Source organism: Entelurus aequoreus, linkage group LG25 (assembly GCF_033978785.1).
Source record: "Entelurus aequoreus isolate RoL-2023_Sb linkage group LG25, RoL_Eaeq_v1.1, whole genome shotgun sequence".
Taxonomy (NCBI): domain Eukaryota; kingdom Metazoa; phylum Chordata; class Actinopteri; order Syngnathiformes; family Syngnathidae; genus Entelurus; species Entelurus aequoreus.
In genome coordinates this window covers 26,112,479-26,130,510 of record NC_084755.1, presented here as the reverse complement: position 1 = coordinate 26,130,510, position 18,032 = coordinate 26,112,479, and the positions used below count along the sequence as shown (strand labels likewise).

General features: G+C 36.1%; 1 protein-coding gene across 1 annotated transcript in view; it reads right to left on the bottom strand.

The window, feature by feature from the left end:
• The window catches only part of ldlra (low density lipoprotein receptor a), a 39,970-nt gene that overhangs the window by 18,382 nt on the left and 3,556 nt on the right, over positions 1–18,032 (bottom strand). The window contains exons 2-13 of the mRNA XM_062037139.1: positions 12,146–12,271; positions 10,850–10,972; positions 7,798–8,178; positions 4,738–4,860; positions 4,544–4,666; positions 4,337–4,456; positions 4,138–4,263; positions 3,880–4,051; positions 2,848–3,075; positions 2,672–2,790; positions 2,463–2,602; positions 2,258–2,399 (exon numbers count right to left, since the gene is read on the bottom strand). Coding sequence (XP_061893123.1) covers positions 2,258–2,399; positions 2,463–2,602; positions 2,672–2,790; positions 2,848–3,075; positions 3,880–4,051; positions 4,138–4,263; positions 4,337–4,456; positions 4,544–4,666; positions 4,738–4,860; positions 7,798–8,178; positions 10,850–10,972; positions 12,146–12,271 — 1,923 coding nt within the window. The remainder of the gene's footprint in view (positions 1–2,257; positions 2,400–2,462; positions 2,603–2,671; positions 2,791–2,847; positions 3,076–3,879; positions 4,052–4,137; positions 4,264–4,336; positions 4,457–4,543; positions 4,667–4,737; positions 4,861–7,797; positions 8,179–10,849; positions 10,973–12,145; positions 12,272–18,032) is intronic.

The following is an 18,032-nucleotide window of genomic DNA, read 5'->3' as shown; positions in this document are numbered from 1 at the left end:
GGAAACTGTGGACGTCGTGTCCTCCGGACTAAAGAGGAAAAGAACCATCCGGATTGTTATAGGCGCAAAGTTGAAAAGCCAGCATCTGTGATGGTATGGGAGTGTATTAGTGCCCAAGAAATGGGTAACTTACACATCTGTGAAGGCACCATTAATGCTGAAAGGTACATACAGGTTTTGGAGCAACATATGTCGCCATCCAAGCAACGTTACCATGGACGCCCCTGCTTATTTCAGCAAGACAATGCCAAGTCAAGTGTTACATCAACGTGGCTTCATAGTAAAAGTGTGCGGGTACTAGACTGGCCTGCCTGTAGTCCAGACCTGTCTCCCATTGAAAATGTGTGGCGCATTATGAAGCCTAAAATACCACAACGGAGACCCCCGGACTGTTGAACAACTTAAGCTGTACATCAAGCAAGAATGGGAAAGAAATCCACCTGAGAAGCTTAAAAAATGTGTCTCCTCAGTTCCCAAACGTTTACTGAGTGTTGTTAAAAGGAAAGGCCATGTAACACAGTGGTGAACATGCCCTTTCCCAACTACTTTGGCACGTGTTGCAGCCATGAAATTCTAAGTTAATTATTATTTGCAAAAATAAATAAAGTTTATGAGTTTGAACATCAAATATCTTGTCTTTGTAGTGCATTCAATTGAATATGGGTTGAAAAGGATTTGAAAATCATTGTAGTCCGTTTATATTTACATTTAATACCATTTCCCAACTCATATGGAAACGGGGTTTGTATATATATGTATATATATATATATATATATATATATATATATATATATATATATATATATATATATATATATATATATATATATATATATATATATATATATATATATATATGTATTTAGGCAATTTTTTTAAGCCCAATGCGGGCCCCCCAGTCAAAAAGTTTGGACACCCCTGCTCCAAGTTCTCGGACAAATTCATATCATTTTATCGTCTATATCAGTGTTTTTCAACCTTTTTTGAACCAAGGCACATTTTTTTTAATTCAAATAATCCCACTACAGAAAATGTTAACAAATGACCAAATATGACAAAATATGAGGCAATTGCGCCACTAATGCACCACTAATTCTCAAAGTAGGCCTACACAGCAATGAGCTACCTGCTGCCACCTACTGATATGGAGGAGTATTACATGGTTACTCTGCCAATCGCCAGACAGCACAGACACTCAACAACGGCACATTTCTTGTGGATTATAATTAAAGATTTACCAAAAATATTTTTTAGGCCGGTGAAATTGCATATTTTACACAGTGGTTGAAAACACTGGTATGTGGCTGCCCTCTAGTGCAGTGTTTTTCAACCACTGTGCCGCGGCACACTAGTTAGCCGGGAGATACAGACTGGTGTGCCATGGGAGATTATCTAATTTCACCTGTTTGGGTTAAAAATATTTTTTGCAACCCAGTAATTATAGTCTGCAAATTATGTGTTGTTGTTGAGTGTCGGTGCTGTCTAGAGCTCGGCAGAGTAACCGTGTAATACTCTTCCATATAAGTAGGTGGCAGCCGGGAGCTAATTGCTTTGTAGATATCGGAAACAGCGGGAGGCAACGTACAGGTAAAAAGGTATCTAATGCTTAAACAAAAAATAAACAAAAGGTGAGTGCCACTAAGAAAAGGCATTGAAGCTTAGGGAAGGCTATGCAGAACGAAACTAAGACTGAACTGTCTACAAAGTAAACAAAAACAGAATGCTGGATGACAGCAAAGACTTACTTTGGAGCAAAGACGGCGTCCACAATGTACATCTGAACATGACATGACAATCAACAATGTCCCCACAAAGAAGGATAAAAACAACTGAGATATCCTTGATTGCTAAAACAAAGTAGATGCGGGAAATATCGCTCAAAGGAAGACATGAAACTGCTGCAGGAAAATACCAAAAAAAGAGAAAAAGCCACCAAAATAGGAACGCAAGACAAGAACTAAAACACTACACACAGGAAAACAGCAAAAAACTCCAAATAAGTCACAGCATGATGTGACAGGTCGTGACAGTACACCTACTTTGAGACAAGAGCTACGTTTGTATATTGATGAATGGTTGGTTATGGTTTAAAGTCATATCTAACAATTGCGACCATGACTTTTTACTGTCAACTGAGTTTCGTTTTTTAATGATTTCTGCTGGTGGTGTGCCTGCGGATTTTTTCAACGCAAAAAATGTGCCTTGGCTCAAAAAAGGTTGAAAAACACTGATCTAGTGGACAAGAATGTACCGTACCAGCAGGCTGTTTGACGTTGTGGTAGACCACGATGTCCTCTGGTGAAGTCAGGTGCTCCGCCACTGGAGTGATGTCTGCACCAGTCAGCCTGTTGGCGCTCAGGATGGCGTTGTTGCTGATGTCTGTCCAGAATACTCGGTCCTGGAAGTGCACAAAGGACAATTAGTTTTCCTTTCCACACCACGTATTACTTTTACCTCATACCTCAAACACAGCGAGTCCCAGCGGATGGCTCAACTTGTGGTCGTCGACGACGAGGATGCGCCGGCCACCGCCGTGCACGTCCACGCTGGAGAGGGTGTGCAGCTTGGAGTCCACCCAGTAGAGCCGCTGGTTCAACAGGTCTGGGGAGTTCACAGGGTCAGTCGCGTTTGGAAGCGAAGATAAAGAGAAGCCGAGCGACTGGAGTTTACCCAGCGTGATTCCGTTGGGCCACACGATGTTGTCGGTGACCAGAGCGCTGCGGTCGCCCCCGTTCAGACCGCCCTTTTCTATCTTTGCGGGATTGCCCCAGTCAGTCCAGTACGCGAAGCTGCGAGGACAAATACATCAGTTCCTGTCGTCAAAACACTGGAAGAAGACGGCTTACTTGCTGAAGGGGTCGACCACAATAGCTCGAGGTTTAGACAGGCCTTGGTCGAAGAGGGTCTTACGCCGACGACCATCGGCAGTTACTACGGAGACAGTGCTGCGGATGCTGTCGGTCCAGTACAGGTTGCCGTGGATCCAGTCGAAGGCCATGCCCTCAGGCGCGTCGATATCGTTGCCGACCACAGTGGTGTGGTGGCTGGGGTCCTCCGCTGAATCCATTGGAGCTCTGGAATCAGGGAGGAGCAGCGGCGGGGGGGGGGGGGGGGGGGGGGGGGGGGTTTAGTCGATGTTGCAGAAATACAAAACACGACCAGAGAGCCAATTTGCAAATGTCTTTTTTTGTATTATATATATAATATAATATATATTTGATATATTTGATCAATGTATTATACATATAATATATGTAATATATATATATAATATTATATATTGTAATGTAGTATCATCTAATCTAATATTATATAATATAATAAATAAACAGATGGAATAAATACAATATAGAAATCAAAGAAAAGAAAACAAAACAAAAGAAAAGAAGGAAAAAGAAAAAAGTACAGAAAAAAGAAAAGAAAAAAAAAAAGAAAAAAGAAAAAAGAAAAAAAAAATGGAAAAAGTCAATTACTATAAAATCAAATTAAATGAACTATAATAAAATAAGATAAATAAACAGCTTGACTTATATAACAATAAATAAATAGAATAAATACAAAAAAATCAAATTAAAAAGTCAGTCGCTCATGAACGCATTTCAACTATTGCCCCAAGTAGCATCTATTGTTATGGCAGTTAGTCATTTCATTTTTCCCATCCCACACTCTTGAAAGTGTGCATGGCAAAGTCTGCTGACAAGATCAAACTTTCTCTGAGATGCAGGTGTGTCTGGCCATAGCAAAACAACACAGTGTGACAATAGTTGAAGAACACGACGAGCGTGTAACATATGCAGAAAGGCACTTTGCTGCAGAGCAGGTCGGAAGTTGTAGCGAGCTGCAAGAAGCAACTTCCACCCAAAGATACTTCCCCTCACCTGTAGATCTTCTTCTGGGACATATCTGACCAGTAGATCTCTCTGGTGGCCATGTTCATGTCCAGCGCCACAACGTTTTTCAGTCGCGGTATGACGCGCGCGTACTCGCTCTTGTCCAAAGTCATTTTTCGGACTTCATGTCGGTTGGTGAAGAAAAGGTAGGCGATTGAACCTGCGAGGTTAGCCAGGACACTTGAATATGTGTCACTTTTTGTCAACAATCGCTCTGCAAAGAAAACAAGTTGGGTTTTTTTTTACCCGTAACTTTGCAGGCTTTGGTTGCTGGGTCAACTTGGTAGCCTTCCTCACACTCGCATTTGTAACTTCCCATTTGGTTAATGCAGATCTGGGTGCAGCTCTCCTGGTCGGCGCACTCGTCAATATCTGGTTTCGAGATAAAGAAGAGGTGACATTTGTGTTGTTTGTTGACGTGTCAACAGATAACCTCCTTTTTTACCTTCGCATTGGTTTTTGTCCACCGGGCGATATCCGGAGGGGCAAAGACACTCAAAACCGATCTTCAGTTCATTGCAGATATGAGAGCAGCCCCCGTTGTTAATGAGGCACTCGTTGGAGCCTGCGGTAAGAGGACAAAAAAATGTGTTTTTTCCCAGAAGGTAAACAACGGTGCTAATTCTCCTGCCAGTAATGACACGGTACTCACCACATTCCTTCAGAGGCTCATCCGACCAATCCCTGCAGTTACGCTGTCTGTCACACACCTTCTCCATGCTGATGCATTCCCCACTGGTGCACTTGAACTGGGCCGGACCCTCGCACCGGGTCGCTGCGTGAGACAAATCAGACAAGTTAAGGAAATGGGAAGTTGGGATGCGTGTTTTTAATGTGGCTGCCTACCATTAACACAGCCGGTTTCATCGCTCCTATCCCTGCAGTCGTACCGACGGTCGCACTGGTGGCTGCCGTGGATGCAAGCGCCGTCATCGCATTGAAACTCATCAGGACCGCAGGTGGGTGGCACTAGAATGGTGACGCCAGCATAAGAAGGTTTGAAGCAAACAATACCACAGTACTCGTGAAGTAATATTCAGGCTGGTATCAGCAATACTTTGTGCAAATATACCTAACGTGTCTGCTAAAGTTTTAAAAGTTGTGTATTTTCAAAAAGTAATATATCTGTCTAAAAAACAATTGTAAAAATATACCAAAAAAGAGCAAAAATATCGGAATGTAATGAGAAAAAGCTGAAAATTTTAAACTAATAATTACCATTTATTTATACTTAGTCTCCTAGTTTTGTCTTTAAATTAATGTTTTTTCAGCATTTTTTTTTAATGAAAAATATTAACATTTCAGTATGCGGCCCTGTGGTGGAAAAGGTTTAGACATCCGTGGTCTGAAATATTAAAAGCTTTCAAAATAGAAATAAAATACACTTAAAGTATGAACAAAGTATTGTTAATAAAAATAAATATATATATATATTATAATAATACAAATGTATGTTTTAATTAGAATAATTACAACAACCATAATAAACATAAACAATGTTTTCATACAGGCAGAATTTCTGACACACTAGATTATGCAGTTACACAATCATATTATTTTTGTCCTATTCTTAAATGGGGAAAATACAATAGTTAAAATGTAAGAAAGAAGAGGAAAAAATTGGTATGTAATGAGAAAAAGCTTACTTTTTAAACTAATGATTAATATTTATTCATGCTTATGTATATATATATATATGTATATTTAGATATTTTTAAAATTAAAAAATATCTAAATGGCCCCCCATACTTGACTTGTCAGTATGCGGCCCTTGGTGAAAAAAGTTTAGACAGCTCTGGTCTAAAATATTAGCAGTTCTCAAAATAAGAATAAACTATACTTAAAATGTGAACAAACTTTAGTTAGTAATTAAAAATAAAATAACACAAATTTATAATTTGAAAAGGGTTAATAATAAATAATGAATAATAAACATTATATTTTCGTACAGGCAGAGTTTTTGACACACTAGTTCATGCAGTTACACAATCTTATTTATATTTTATTCTTACACGGGAAAAAACAACAGTAGAAATGTAAGGAAAAAGAGAAAACAATGGGAATGTAATGGGAAAAAGCTGACATTTTAAACTGATAATTAACATTTATTTATGCTTAGTCACCTGTAAATAACAAAGTTTTGTCTTTAAATATATATATATATATATATATATATATATATATATATATATATATATATATATATATATATATATATATATATATATATATATATATATATATATATTAAATTTTTAGCATTTAAAAAAATATATACATACATCAAAATGACCCCTCATACTTGGCTTTTCAGTATGCGGCCCTTGGTGGGAAGAATCTAAAATATTAAAAGATCTCAAAATATAAATGAAATATACTTAAAATATAAACAAAGTTAGTTGATAAAAAAATAAAATACTAACTTATGAACAACCTTAATAAAATACATTTGTAACTGAAAATTAATATTTTCATACAGGCAGAATATTTGACACACTAAGTTATGCAGTTACACAATCATATTATTATTATTTTTATTGTATTCTTACAGGGGAAAAAACAACAGTGAAAATGTAAGAAAAAAGCCAAAAAAATGTCTATGTAATGAGAAAAAGCTGAAATGTTCTAACTAATACTTAATAATAATATATTTAGTCACCTATAAATAACATAAAGTTTTGTCTTTAAATATGTATATATACATATATATTAAATATTTAGAATTTTTTTAAATAAAAAAAAATATCAAAATGACCCCCCATACTTGACTTTTCAGTATGCGGCCCTTGGTGGTAAAAGTTTGGACACCCCTGATCTAAAATTTTTGAAGATCTCAAAATATAAATGAAATATACTTAAAATATAAACAAAGTTCAGTTAGTTAATTAAAAAATAAAATACTAACTTATGAACAACCTTAATTCATATTTTCATACAGGCAGAATGTTTGACACACTAAGTTATGCAGTTACACATTCATATTATTATTATTATTATAATTTTTATTTTATTCTTACAGGGGGAAAAACAACAGTAAAAATGTAAGAAAAAAGACAAAACAATGGGAATGCAATGAGGAAAAGCTGACATTTTTAAACTAATAATTAACATTTATGTATGCTTAGTCACGTATAAATAAAGTTTTGTCTTTATATATATATATAAATATATATATATATATATATATATAAATATATATATAAATATAAATATATATATATATATATATATATATATATATATATATATATATATATATATATATATATATATATATATATATATATATATATTTAATTTTTTATATTTTTAAAAAATAAATACAAATATCAAAATGACCCCCCATACTTGACTTTTCAGTATAATAAAAATTACAAGATCTCAAAATATAAATGAAATATACTTAAAATATAAACAAAGTTCAATTAGTTAATTAAAAAATAAAATACAAACTTATGAACAACCTAAGGTTGTTCATAAGTTACATCTGTAACTGAAAATGTATATTTTCATACAGGAAGAATATTTGACACACTAAGTTATGCAGTTATACAATTGTATTATTATTATTTTTATCCTATTCTTTAAGGGGAAAAAACAATAGTAAAAATGTAAGAAAAAAGCCAAAAAAAATGTATGTCATGAGAAAAAGCGGAAATGTTCTAACTAATAATTAATACTAATATACTTAGTCACCTATAATACATAGCGGACACAATCTGTTTTTAGCATTTTTGTAATTAAAAAATATCATTATGGCCGCCGCATACTTTGAGTTTTCGGTCTTTGGTGGAAAAAGTTTGGACACCCCTGAACTAAAGTATCAAAAGTATCGATACTTTGCTTTGAGGATGGATATTAGAGCATAAAGATCTGGTATGGATATTTCAGTATGGATCCACATACCACAGCCAGCTTCATCCGATCGATCCAGGCAGTCCGCTCCTCCGTCGCACTTCCAGTTGCCATGGATACACTCCCCGCTGCGGCAGCGGAATTCCAGCGGTGAGCAGCGGTGCGTCCGAGCAGGGGCGGGTGCGACCGAGCCACAGTTCTGGGGCCACTCGTCCGAACCATCCGAGCAGTCGGCGTCTCCGTCGCAGGCCCAGAGGCGCGGCAGGCAGAGGCTGTTGTTGCACTGGAAGGAAGCGCCGCTACAGGTGACTGGCGGGCAGGAGGCCTCGTCGCTGCCATCGGCGCAGTCTTCTTCATGGTCGCACACGAAGGAGGACGATACACACTGGCCGTTTGTGCAGCCAAACTCTGACTTGGTGCAGCGTTTGGGTCCTGGGACACAGGATTAGACACATGTTTTTCATATGGACTAGAACTAGACCTTGGCCACAAACCCACAATACATTGAAACAGCTTGTTGACTTAAGTCCTGACGTTCAACACAAATACAACATTGAAACAACATGCTTTTTGACAACGTTTAATCAATGTCGGGGTCTGACGTTGATTTGACCATTGAAATTTGGTCATTTCTGGCACGGCTCGGGCGCATTCCATTTATCTGTGCGCTGCGCTGCAATATGCACACCTGTCGCTGATGAGCTTCCTGGGCTCCTTAAGCCAGCGCAAACCTGCGTTCCGGGCCAGAACGTAGTTTCCTGTTCCAGTACAGTAAGCCGACAATCTCTAGCTCTATGCACACTCTCTCTTTGTTTCTTCCCCTCCGTGTTCATTTTTCTAGTGTCCCTTGTCGTCATCCAGCAGCATTCCTCCGTTCCCGCGTCACGAGCTGTGTGTCTCGTCTCCCCGTATTCCCTCTGGTTCCCTGGCTGCCTCTTGGATCTCGACCTCCCGTCTAGACACGGACTTTGACGCCTCGCTCCTGCCCTTGACCTCACGCCTGCCCACGGACCTACGAGCTTGCCTTTCCCCCTTTGACTTCCGCACCTCGCTCAACACTACCGGTAACACTCAACAGCCAATCCCTACACATAGTCGCACACCACACGCACCACACTCCATACCTGTGTAAAATAGAAATAAATAGAGCTAAAACGACATCCCTGCATTCTGCGCCGTCTTCTTCCCCCTGTACCGTAACAATTTCCCAACCAATATTCTACAACAAATACAACGTTGAAAAACATGCTTTTTGACGTCTAATCAATGTCAGGTTGTGATGTTGATTTGACCATTGAAATGTGGTCATTTCCCAACCAACAACGTGGATCCAACGTTAGACATCAACGTTGTCTCAATTTACAAACACAACTATTTTGCAATGTTGTTTCAAAGTCACTTTTAAAGGAAATGTACATATAATCAAGCTTGTATCAATGTCTTGTGGCTTCCAGGTTTTATCGATGCATTCCAGTTTTTCCGTTGCAGCCGAAGTTTGTATTTCTCATCTTGCTCTGACATAATTTCCAGATCCATACACATAGCACAGCATGGCTAATGCTAACGCCAACGAGAACGAGACATTTGTTCCGAAGAAGAAGAAAAAAATGTTGTCAGTGGTTTGGATTTGTGGCAACATGCATTGGACAAGTGACTGTGCGCTGCAAAAGTTTGTTTAAAAAAGGCAGCGGCACAGCAAAGCCGAGTGGGGGAATTGCAACTTTTTATGAGGTGAAGAAGACCGTAAAAGTGAACAAACAACTCCCGCTAGAAGGCAGCTTACTGTAGTAGAAGGATGTACTTAAGAAAGAAGCACAATAACCAACCATCACCAAAGCGATCACTCCAGTAAAAGCCTGCGTTTTTTGACTCACTAATACGGGGGTCAGCAAATTGTAAATCAAATGGTTGGTGAAAAAAATATAAATATAAAATGTTTCATTCTACTTGGAACCCTTTTTATACAAGTCTGAGGGGTAGTTTCACAAGCAAGATACCAACATAGATGGTCTTTTGGCTAAATAAAACCTGTTCAGACTACAAACCCCAAAACCGGTGAAGTTGGCACGTTGTGTAAATGGTAAATAAAAACAGAATACAATGATTTGCAAACCCCTTTCAACTTATATGTAATTGAATAGACTGCAAAGACAAGATATTTAATGTTTGAACTAGTAAACTTTGTTATTTTTTGCAAATATTAGCTCATTTGGAATTTGATGCCTGCAACATGTTTCAAAAAAGCTGGCACAAGTGGCAAAAAAGACTGAGAAAGTTGAGGACTGCTCATCAAACACTTATTTGGAACATCCCACAGGTAAACAGGCTAATTGGGAACAGGTGGGTGCCATGATTGGGTATAAAAGTAGCTTCCATGAAATGCTCAGTCATTCACAAACAAGGATGGGGCCAGGGTCACCACTTTGTGAACAAATGCGTGAGCAAATTGTTGAACAGTTTAAGAACAACATTTCTCAACCAGATATTGCAAGGAATTTAGGGATTTCACCATCTACGGTCCGTAATATCATCAAAATGTTCAGAGAATCTGGAGAAATCACTGCATGGCCGAAAACCAACTTTGAATGCCCATGACCTTGGATCCCTCAGGCGGTACTGCATCAAAAAGCAACATCAGCGTGTAAAGGATATCACCACATGGGCTCAGGAACACTTCAGAAAACCACTGACAGTAACTACAGTTGGTCGCTACATCTGTAAGTGCAAGTTAAAACTCTACTATGCAAAGCCAAAGCCATTTATCAACAACACCCAGAAACGCTGCTGGCTTCGCTGGGCCCCAGCTCAACTAAGATGGACTGATACAAAGTGGAAAAGTGTTCTGTGGTCTGACGAGTCCACATTTGGAAATTGTTTTTGGAAACTGTTTCTTAGACTGGCTCCTTATGTTTCGTAATATACATTTATTTTCAAATATAGTGGGGTTTTTTTGCAGCTGGATTATTTGACTCGACATTCAGAAAAAATTAAGGGAAGCCCCAAGAGTTACAATAAATATTGTAGTGGTTATGAAAATGAAAAATATCCAAATGGCCATTGCATGCTATTATTCTTCAGTTTATTTTGTGTAAAGATTCCTCACCGCAGCTCTCTTCATCAGCTCCATTCTCACAGTCGGCCTGTCCGTCACAGCGCCAGGTGGTCGGTATGCACTGGTGCAGCCGGTCTGCACAACTGAACTCTGTTGGTCTGCATGTTTTGGCCACTGGGAGAGACACACACACAACATCATTTACTGTCTAAGTAACATTATCCATGGCTAAAATATTAAGTTAACATACTAAGTTCATTGACTGAAGTGGGAACCTGTCAAGAGCTAGCATGTTAACAGTTAGAATGCTAATGTACTTGGCTAAAATGATAAGCGGTAGAAATTGGATAGCTGGAGGATAACCCGTCAACAGCTAGCATGTTAAGAGTTAGCATGCTACCAAGATAGTGCCAAGTAACAATATCCATGACTTTTAGTTGTATATCTACTGTAGTGGAATTTCTGCCCTTTTCACCTTTACTATTTTGTTGTTTGATTGATGCATAAGCTAGAAGGAGAAGATTGCCAAGCATAGAGTTGAGCATATGGTCGCCCTGACATTGTACAAGATATCTTGATTGTTTGTTATGGCTAAGGGATCCAAGAATGTTGCAGAGTAGGCGGATCCAAAACAGCTGGCCCCTGACCACACCAGGGCAATATATAAATAACCAAGTTAGACCAAGTCTGGGACTTTTTCTTTTTTTCCTGCTTTACCGTAGTTTCTCCGTAGAAACTGTCTGTGTGCATGGCAATTCAATCCAACCTTGTACCATTTGATTATGAGTAAATAAAACTCTTGTGATAAATTCACTTTTGTTCCTGTTTAAGATTTGGACTTTTTACTACACTACAAAGTTGGTTAAAATGTTAACAGTTGGCATGCTAATTTAATTGGCTAAAATGGTAATCTGTCAACAGCTAGCATGTTAACAGTTAGCATGCAACCAAGATAGTGCCAAGTAACAAATCAATGACTTTTAGTTTTATATCTACAAAGTTTGCTAAAATGTTAACAGTTAGCATGCTAATTTAATTGGCTAAAATGGCAACCTGTCAACAGCCAGCATGGTAACAGTTAGCATGCTAGCAAGATAACAGAAAGTAACAATACCCATGACTTTTAGTTTATCACCTACAAAGTTGGCTAAAATGTTAACGGTTAGCGTGCTAATTTAATTTGCTAAAATGATAAGCGTTAGAAAATGAATGGATAGAGGGCAACCTGTCAACAGCCAGCATGTTAACAGTTAGCATGCTAGCAAGACAGGTTGTGATGTTGATTTGACATCACAACTTAGAATGATGACACGGAGTAAGGAACTAAAACATTAATTTTATACTCACAGCAAGTCGCAGGAAGCTCGTCAGTGCCGTCTCCGCAGTCATCCGTGCCGTCACACGCCCATCTCACTGTGATGCATCGCCCATTCCCGCACTGGAACTGCTGGTTTCCACATGTTATCAAGGCATCTGTGCACGGGAGATAAAAATACGAATGACGATTTGTGCTGACTATTTAAAAAAAAATTAATAAAAATGGTGACCTGTCGACTGATGCTAACAGTTAGCATGTTAGCAAGCTGCAGTAACGCCAATTTAGAATATCCATTAACTGGCTAAAATGCTTGCATGCTAACACTTAACATGTTAGCAAAAATAAAGTCAGGTTCCAATATCCATGACTTTTAGTTGTATACTTACAACATTGTTGCCAACAGTTAGCATGCTAGCAATAGTGCCACATAACAATGTAGTTTTATATGTATAAAAGCTGCTTTTAAAAAAGGACTCAAAACTTACCTTTTTAGAAAAGCATGTACCGTATTTTTCGGAGTATAAGTCGCACCGGCCGAAAATGCATAATAAAGAAGGAAAAAAACATATAAGTCGCACTGGAGTATAAGTCGCATTTTTGGGGGAAATTTATTTGATAAAACCCAACACCAAGAATAGACATTTGAAAGGCAATTTAAAATAAATAAAGAATAGTGAACAACAGGCTGAATAAGGGTACGTTATATGAGGCATAAATAACCAACTGAGAACGTGCCTGGTATGTTAACCTAACATATTATGGTAAGAGTCATTCAAATAACTATAACATATAGAACATGCTATACGTTTACCAAACAATCTGTCACTCCTAATCGCTAAATCCCATGAAATATTATACGTCTAGTCTCTTACGTGAATGAGCTAAATAATATTATTTGATATTTTACGGTAATGTGTTAATAATTTCACACATAAGTCGCTCCTGAGTATAAGTCGCACCCCCGGCCAAACTATGAAAAAAACTGCGACTTGTAGTCCGAAAAATACGGTAGCTAGTTTTTAATATTGTTTTTTTACTTGCTTGTTTTAAAGCAAGTTTTAAGTGCTTGAGCCTATCTCAGCTGCATTCGGGCATACCTACAAAATTGGCTAAAATTCTATTAGTTAGCATACTAGCAAGATAGCGCCAAGTAACAATATCCATTACTTTCAGTTTCATACCTACAAAATTGGCTAAAATGCTATCATAATCATAGTTAGCATACTAGCAAGGTAGCACTAGGTAACAATATCTATTACGTTTAGTTTTATACCTACAAAATTGGCTAAAATGCTAATAGTCAGCATGCCAGCAATATAGCCCCTAGTAACAATATCTATTACTTTTAGTTTCATACCTAAAAAAAATTGCTACAATGCTAATAGTTAGCATTCCAGCAAGATAGTGCCAAGTAACACTATCTATTACTTTTAGTTTCATACCTACAACATTGGCTAAAATGCTGGCATGCTATTAGTTAGCATACTAGCAAGATAGGGCCAAGTAACAATATCCATTACTTTCAGTTTCATACCTACAAAATTGGCTAAAATGCTACCATACTCATAGTTAGCATACTAGCAAGATAGCACTAGGTAACAATATCTATTACTTTTAGTTTTATACCTAAAAAAAAAAAAAAAAAAAAAGGATAAAATGCTAATGGTTAGCATACGAGCAAGATAGCGCTAGGTAACAATATCTATTACTTTTAGTTTTATACCTAAAAAAAAATGGCTAAAATGCTAATAATTAGCATGTCAGCAAGATAGTGCCAAGTAACACTATCCATTACTTTCAGTTTCATACCTACAAAATTGGCTAAAATACGATCGTACTCATGGTTAGCATACTAGCAAGATAGCGCTAGGTAACAATATCTATTACGTTTAGTTTAATACCTACAAAATTGGCTAAAATGCTAATAGTCAGCATGCCAGCAATATAGCCCCTAGTAACAATATCCATTACTTTTAGTTTCGTACTTACAAAATTGGATAAAATGCTATCATGCTAATAGTTAGCATACTAGCACGATAGCGCTAAGCAACAATATCCATTACTTTCAGTTTCATACCTACAAAATTGGCTACAATGCTATCATACTCAAAGTTAGCATACTAGCAAGATAGCGCTAGGTAACAATAGCCACTACTTTTAGTTTCCTACCTACAGATTGTACAGCAGTGTACATCATATTTACTATTTGTTAAAAGGCCCTGGAGGCCCTCAAGGCTTTGAAACCCTGAAGAGCCTCCAGTTCCTCCAGAAGGAGGGTCTTCACAGTAAGACCCCCACGTGGACAACAACAGTCCTATTTCCAGTAAGCAGACAGACTCTCTCAAACATGCAATCACTTTTACAACCTTAAAGAATGTCAAAGATAAAAACGTGACTTTTTATTACTCGACTGTCTTTTCGGCGCTATAAATCCTCCAAAAGAGGAACATATGGCGCCTTGTGGAAGTGGGCCGCATCGTTCAAAAGAATATTTGTCCATGTGTGTAAAAGCCATGTGTGGAACTGCTGGCGGGGGATGGAAAGTTGTAAAGATCGTTGGAGACTTGAAATATTTTCATGCACTAATCGCTTTTTCATGGAGCGCTCGAGTACTCACGGGACTCTGTTGTTGTTGTTGTTTTACCTTAAAGCCATGATTTGCAAGTGTATACTATATATATATATATATATATATATATATATATATATATATATATATATATATATATATATATATATATATATATATATATATATATATATATATATATATATATATATATATATATAATGTAGTAACAGACACCTTCATAACAATATGTAATATGTACAATATACACACTGCAAGTATATATATAATGTAGTAACAGACACCTTAATAACAATATGTATTATGTACAATATACACACTGCACTGCAAGTATATATATATAATGTAGTAACAGACACCTTCATAACAATATGTAATATGTACAATATACACACTGCAAGTATATATATAATGTAGTAACAGACACCTTCATAACAGTATGTAATATGTACAATATACACACTGCAAGTATATATATATAATGTAGTAACAGACACCTTAATAACAATATGTATTATGTACAATATACACACTGCACTGCAAGTATATATATATATATATATATATATATATATATATATATATATATATATATATATATATATATATATATATATAATGTAGTAACATACACCTTCATAACAATATGTAATATGTACAATATACACACTGCAAGTATATACAAATAATGTAGTAACAGACACCTTCATAACAATATGTAATATGTACAATATACACACTGCAAGTATATATATAATGTAGTAACAGACACCTTCATAACAATAGGTAATATGTACAATGTACACACTGAAAGTATATATAATGTAGTAACAGACACCTTCGTAACAGTATGTAATATGTACAATATACACACTGCAAGTATATATATATATATATATATATATATATATATATATATATATATATATATATATATATATATATATATAATGTAGTAACAGACACCTTAATAACAATATATATTATGTACAATATACACACTGCACTGCAAGTATATATATAATATAGTAACAGACACCTTCATAACAATATGTAATATGTACAATATACACACTGCAAGTATATATATATATAATGTAGTAACAGACACCTTAATAACAATATGTATTATGTACAATATACACACTGTAGTGCAAGTATATATATATAATGTAGTAACAGACACCTTCATAACAATATGTAATATGTACAATATACACACTGCAAGTATATATATAATGTAGTAACAGACACCTTAATAACAATATGTATTATGTACAATATACACACAGTAGTGCAAGTATACATATATAATGTAGTAACAGACACCTTCATAACAATATGTAATATGTACAATATACACACTGCAAGTATATACATAATGTAGTAACAGACACCTTCATAACAGTATGTAATATGTACAATATACACACTGCAAGTATATATATATATATATATATATATATATATATATATATATATATATATATATATATATATATATATATATATATATATATATATAATGTAGTAACAGACACCTTAATAACAATATATATTATGTACAATATACACACTGCACTGCAAGTATATATATAATATAGTAACAGACACCTTCATAACAATATGTAATATGTACAATATACACACTGCAAGTATATAAATAATGTAGCAACAGACACCTTCATAACAATATGTAATATGTACAATATACACACTGCAAGTATATATATAATGCAGTAACAGACACCTTCATAATAATATATATTATGTACAATATACACACTGCACTGCAAGTATATATATAATGTAGTAACAGACACCTTCATAACAATGTGTAATACAGTTTGGTTATTATACAGGTTACAGAATGTAAATGAAGTATTGTTGACGGTTTTTGAATGCATTTTAAAGTGATTTAAAGGTAGAATTGATTGCTAACATTAAAGGCTTGCTGATAAAAGACGTGTCATAAATGAATACCATTTAGGTCTACACGCTCTACAAGGATCTTGGTATCAGAGTAAAGGGTTGGTATTGGTATTGACTGTATCGATGTTGCCATTGGATAATCACTGAATATCGCTATCACGCCAATTTAGCCAATCCCCGCAAATTATGCCCAAAGATTTAAAGCCCTAACATCGTAGAATGCTAATTATTATCATGCTATCTGTTGATAGTTAACCATTTTAGCTAGAGATGTCCGATAATGGCTTTTTTTGCAGATATCCGATATTCCGATATTGTCCAACTCTTAATCACCGATTCCGATATCAACCGATACCGATATATACAGTCGTGGAATTAACACATTATTATGCCTAATTTTGTTGTGATGCACCGCTGGATGCATTAAACAATGTAACAAGGTTTTCCAAAATAAATCAACTCAAGTTATGGAAAAAAAATGCCAACATGGCACTGCCATATTTATTATTGAAGTCACAAAGTGCATTATTTTTTTTAACATGCCTCAAAACAGCAGTTTGGAAATTTGTTCTGTTGTGTTTATGTTGTGTTACGGTGCGGATGTTCTCTCGAAATGTGTTTGTCATTCTTGTTTGGTGTGGGTTCACAGTGTGGCGCATATTTGTAACAGTGTTAAAGTTGTTTATACGTACACCCTCAGTGTGACCTGTATGGCTGTTGACCAAGTATGCATTGCATTCACTTATGCATGTGAAAAGCCGTAGATATTATGTGACTGAGCCGGCACGCAAAGGCAGTGCCTTCAAGGTTTATTGGCGCTCTGTACTCCTCCCTACGTCCGTGTACACAGCGGCGTTTAAAAAAGTCATAAATTGTACTTTTTGAAACCGATACTGATCATTTTAAAATTTTTAAGCATTTATCGGCCGATAATATCGGACATCCGTAATTTTAGCCAATTGAATTAGCATGCTAACTGTTAACATTTTAGCCAATTTTGTTTAGGTATGAAACAACAATTAATGGATACTTGGCGCTATCTGGCTTCAATGCTAAATTTGTGCATGCTAAGTGTTAGTTAGCATGAAAGCAATTTAGCCAACTTAATAGGTATGAAACTAAAAGTCATGGATATTGTTACTTGGCGCTATCTTGCTTGCTGTAAAAAAAAATGTTCTTTAGAATACTTAAAGAAAATTTATCACAAATTCTTATATATTTTTAAAAATACTTACAAATCAAATTAAACACAGATTCCCTCCATTTGCCAACATATAGCAGGCTAATGTTAGCATGCTTGTTGTACATTTTGATCAGTTAATGACGTTACTAGAGATGCCGATAGATGCTTTAAAAAATGTAATATCGGAAATTATCGGTATCGTTTCTTTTAT